This window comes from Dipodomys ordii, unplaced genomic scaffold (genome assembly GCF_000151885.1).
Source record: "Dipodomys ordii isolate 6190 unplaced genomic scaffold, Dord_2.0 Scaffold34, whole genome shotgun sequence".
NCBI classification, from domain to species: Eukaryota; Metazoa; Chordata; class Mammalia; order Rodentia; family Heteromyidae; genus Dipodomys; species Dipodomys ordii.
Window position 1 is genome coordinate 14,160,659 of NW_012267250.1, and position 5,361 is coordinate 14,166,019.

At 41.0% G+C, this 5,361-nt stretch overlaps 1 protein-coding gene across 1 annotated transcript in view; it reads left to right on the plus strand.

Moving 5' to 3' along the window:
• Mypn (myopalladin) overlaps window positions 1–5,361 on the plus strand; it is a 113,560-nt gene that overhangs the window by 49,356 nt on the left and 58,843 nt on the right. Inside the window, exons 4-5 of the mRNA XM_013017051.1 lie at window positions 955–1,069; window positions 2,364–2,435. Coding sequence (XP_012872505.1) covers window positions 955–1,069; window positions 2,364–2,435 — 187 coding nt within the window. The remainder of the gene's footprint in view (window positions 1–954; window positions 1,070–2,363; window positions 2,436–5,361) is intronic.

Below are 5,361 nucleotides of genomic sequence, written 5' to 3' on the forward strand. Positions count from 1 at the left end.
AAAAAAAAAAAACAAAAACAAAAACAAAAAATCATGTTTAAATATTACTCATAAGAACACAGAATGTGCCAAGCCCCAGTGGCTCCTGCCTGTAATCCTAGCTATTCAGGAGACTGAGATCTAAGGATTGCAGTTCAAAACCAGCCCAGGCAGGAAAGTTTGTGAGTCATATCTCTAATAAACTATTCAGGAAAGGCTAGAAGTGACTTTGTGGCTCAAATGATAGAGTGCTAACCTTGAGCACAAAGAGGATCAGGGACAGTGCCCAGGCCCTGAGTTCAAGCCCCAGGACTGGCAAAAAAAAAAAAAAAAAAGAAGGGCTGGGATGTAGCTCAGTGGCAAAGCGCTTGCCTAGCAAGTGCAATGTCCTGGGTTCCATCCCCAGTACCCAAAAAGAAAAGACAAAAAAAAATACAGTTAAAAACAAAAGAACACAGAATGTGGTGAATTTAAATGTTATTTATTATCTATGTTAGAATTATTTAGATTATGTTTTCATGTGTGTGTATCAATTATCTTGGCAAGTCATAATCTTTTTATATTAGCGCATATTAGTTGTACAGAGGGTTTTCGCCATGGTATTCCATTCATTTCAACATGTATGTGTTGTACATGGATCAGATTAACTCTTCATTTTCCCTCCCCACTCCCATTCTTTAACGGCTTTGAGTGAGTTATCTTAGGCCACATATACACACACATGTTTTGGTATTATCCCACCCTCCATCACTCTCTTTCCCTTTCCCCTTACCCTGTTTCCCCACAGACAATGTCTAAACTACAGGCATGTGTGTTTGAACTGACTAACAAAGCAATTCAAAGCTCTTGGTAGAATGTTGTCCAAGATTTTTTATTACATTTGACTGTAAGCAATGGGGGCACTATTTGTTTTGCTGAAAAACTTTCTCACAGTTATACTTCTGTCTGATACCCTATGTTTCAATCATTTCCCAGAATCCAGAAGCCAAATGAGGTGTCATCACCCCCCACTACCTCTGCAGCCATTCCTTCAGCAGTGCCCCAAGCCCAGCATTTGGCAACCCAGCCCAGAGTATCGACCATCCAGCAGGTATAACAGTGATCACGATTGCATAATTGGAACACAATTATCATGACTGCGATGGACATCCATTGTGATCATGACCATCTTATATGAGCAGGGCCATCATGCTGTCCTCCGTATTATAATTTTATCATATGGAAAATCACTGTGTACCCCCATCCCCAATGTATGAGATGGTGGTCCCTATTGCTTTGGGAACTGATTGGTTCTTTATTCTGCATAAAGTGTGCTGATGTCATATGTGGTCACCCTCCAACTCTCAGGCTGGTCCAGGACAGACACTGTACCACAAAAATTCAATTTCAGGGATTTGCAAATAATTCTACTTTCTAATTAGAGCAAGCAGGAAGTTATCTTTTTAGAAAACAATAAAAGACGTTCATCTTTTGAATTGGTATTTATAATATATACTTATTAGAAAACACTCAAAGTAAGCTGGGCGCTGGTAGCTCACGTCTGTAATCCTGGCTACTCAGGAGGCTGAGATCTGAGGATCGTGGTTCAAAGCCAGCCCAAGCAGGAAAGTTTGTGAGACTTTTATCTCTAATAAGCTACTCAGAAAAAGCTGGAAGTGGCAATGTTGCTCAAGTAGTAGAGCACTAGCCTTGAACAAAAATAAAGGTCAGAGATAGTGCCCGGGCCTAGAGTTCAAGCCCCAGGACCAGAAGAAAAGAAAAAAAAAGAAGACATTCAAAGTATAAAAGAATATTAAGGGAAAAAAATCTTTACTCAGGGTACTATCACCATTCCCCTCCTCAAAAGTACCTCCTGAAGATAACATTCTAAATAGTTCCAGAAATTTTTATGCATGTATGAGTAGATACTTTTAAAAACATATGAAATCATACTATCTGACTATCCTTGCAAAATCGTATTAATATGTCTTTTGATGACAGGTATACTAAGTATTCTGCCCTACAACTTTAAAAATTCAGAATTACATATCTGACCTATTTAGTAGGGCAGAGGTTGAGTTTTAGTTCTAATTCACTGGTTTCAGACTGTAATCTGGGCAGACCCAGGAGTATGCAGGAGGTTATGAGGTCTTTGCAGGGGACGCTTACTGACCTTTAGGTAGCTCCGCGTGTTTAGAGGTGAGAGTGAGTACATGTTTCACTGGTGCCAAAACTTAAGGGAAAAAATGTTATCAATTCAGTTTAGAAGCTGAAGTCTGTGATTCACAACCTCAGACCTCAGACTTTTGATTGGAGAATAATTGTATACATCAAACTCTGTAGGTTTCTCCTATCTTTCTCCTCATGTGTTACCAATGACTCTAATTGTGGTTTCCTTCTGACAGTGTCAGAGTCCCACCAACTATTTGCAAGGATTGGATGGAAAACCCATCATTGCAGCTCCCGTGTTTACAAAGGTAATCAAAGCATGACTTCTGTCTTTCTGTGATATCTTTACACCACAGCAGTGGGCACCCAACGAAGCTATACGGTCCAAGACTCAGTGATTTTATCAGAGGAATTGGGTCTAGTATAAGTGTACAGTATAGGTCTCAGGGTTTGGAGTTTTAATTGTTGTTGCACTATCACCTCAAGTCCTATATTTATTATTTTTTGCTGTTGTTTTTTTTAATGACAAAGTGTCAAAATGTAGCCCAGGCTGGCCTTGAATTCTTGATCCTTCTATCTCAGTCTTCCAAGTATGTACCAACCATTGCCTAGCTCAAATCCTAGGTTTCTGATAACAGGGTTGTTGTATTTTATTTTACTTATTTTTGTAATGAAAAAGCAGTGTCATTTCACTATCCTGATTTCTGTGGCCATTTAGGACTGTTAAACAGCCACTTCCCTCATGTACCTGTAACCCCTCTGTACAGTATTTTCACAATAAAAAACTTAATAAAAGAAAAAAACAAAACAGCCACTTATGAAAATCAGATGAAAGATTCCAGCACTTATGACTCCAAAGGCTTCTTTGGACCTCCAGAAGAATCTAGTTACAGGCACCTGTCTTTATGCTCAAGGAGATGGAGTGAAATGTTCTTAGGAAGTTTACCAGAAAGTCTCACTCAAGGACAAAGGGCTTTTCTCTTTCTGTTCCTTGGTATCAGCTACTGTGGTGCTGAATCACAGAGTCTTTGTATTTAGAACTGGAAAATTCAGTCAGGCACTTTCATCTACCAATGGAATAACCAAAGGAGGCACAGAGAGATTAAACAATTTAGCTGAAGTCACAGAACAGGTTAGCTGCAGAATTAGGCCCGCAAACCAGTTCTTCAACTTCGTAGTCCATGAGTCTTTTTCTTTGCCAATCGACTGTGTATGTATGTTGTCCAAGGCATGAAATTCAAAGGTGACCAAATGGAGCGACATCGGATTTTCCCATATTCTGAAGACCTCATGGTAGGATCTATACCTAGATTCATATTTTATTGTTTGTATGAACACCAAAAAAGATATTTTTATCCTCTTAACAAATATGTTTTGGTAGCCAGGTGCTGGTGGCCCATGTCCTATAATCTTAGCTACCTAGGAGGCTTGAGATCTGAGGATCATGATTTGAAACCAGCCTAGGCACGTAAGTCTGTGAGATTCGTACATCCATTTAGGCACCAAAAAAGCTAGACATGAAGCTATGGCTCAAGTGGTAGAGTGCTAGTCTTGAGCAAAATACCTCAGGGACAGTGCTCAGGCTGTCAGTTCAAGTCCTAGGACCAGCAACAGGTGACTTGATAGATAGAGACTTGGAGGAATTATGGCAGGCCACGAATATGTGATGTAACAGGATGATTTCTTTCCACCTCTTTTGGCATTGCTAAGTCATCTAACCTTAAACATAAGTGCCAGAGAAATCAGTGCTGTTACTTTCACTTATCACAGCCATTTATCACACTTTAGAGACAGTGCTAACTCTTCAAAAACAGCCAAATCATGGAACAGTTGATATCCAGTCCAAGTAAGATCTCTTCCCTTCCTGTCCTCAAAATCATCTTTCTAGGCAGATAGGAGACAGTATCTCCTCAGTTTTTTGGGGGGAGGGGGTTATTTTGTTTTTTGTTTGTTTGTTTATTTGTTGTTGGGGGGGGTTCATGGGACTTGAACTCTGGGCTTGGGCACTGTCCCAGTGCTCTTCAGCTCAAGGTGAGTGCTCTATCACTTGAGCCACAGCGCCACTTCCAGTTTTCTAGTGGTTTATTAGAGACAAGAGTCTCATGGACTTTCCTGCCTGGGCTGGCTTTGAACGGTGATCTTCAGATCTCAGCCTCCTGAGTAGCTAGGATTACAGGCGTGAGCCGCCAGCACCCAGCTCTATTCAGTTTTAAATCTTAGCCTCTCTGTGTTCAAAGCACTTATACCACCTATCTTATGTCAGCTATGTTTGTCACAAATAAAGCTGTTCTCTTTCCAGCAATCCCCAATCACCTTGAAAAGTTCACAAAGGTAGTAATAGATTCAAAGCTGTTTTTAGTATTTTAAGAAGTCTGGAGTTGTCAGTGTAGCTCTGCTGTAAAACATTGCAGGAGGCCCTACGTTCAATCCCTAGCACTGGAAAAAAGAAAGAAAAGAAGGAAGGGAGGAAGGGAGAGCAATAGGGAAGGAGGAGGGAGGAAAGGAAAAAGAAGATCTGATAGGAACACTTAACTCTTATTCTTACATATTTTTCACAGATTAATACAAGATTAATGGGATTGACAGATGCATCTGCCTTTGGGTAATACAAAAGAGAAAACAAATCAATCATTAGATATACTATTTGCTAGATTAAGTCTAAAGGCATGAGCTCCCTGATGACAAAAGGATCATTGCTTTGACCTCTAGACATGTGTTTTGCCTCCATCCATGGGATGAGATTGTTCAGAGGTAAGGTGCTAGGATGGGCTCTGGATCAAATTCCAGAGAGACTTATCAGCAATGGTGTGCTTGCGTTTGGTTTCTGCCAGCCAGGGCAAGACTGAGGTCATAGTCACCGCCAGTGTCATTAGCAAGTTTCTGAGTCATGGCTACTGATGGCAATGCTACCTGGCCAAGAGCACCAACAGATCATTTATGTAGGGTTTCTCTGCTTATTCTTGCTCCCTCTTAGGGACTTTTGGCATTCCAGCCTCCATGACTCACTTTCTTTACTGCCCTACAAAGCATTTCTTTGGCAATTATGGCAAGGAGCCATTTTATTTTTAAGCAGCGATTAGAGCGCAGTTTTATTTAACTCCTTTTCTTCCTTTGATGACACAAGAATTCCTCCTCCTCCTCCTCCCCCTCTTCTTCCCCCCCTCTTCCTCCTCCCCCAACTTCCCCCAACCTCACCCAACCACCACCACCACCTCCTCCTCCTCCTCCTCCTCC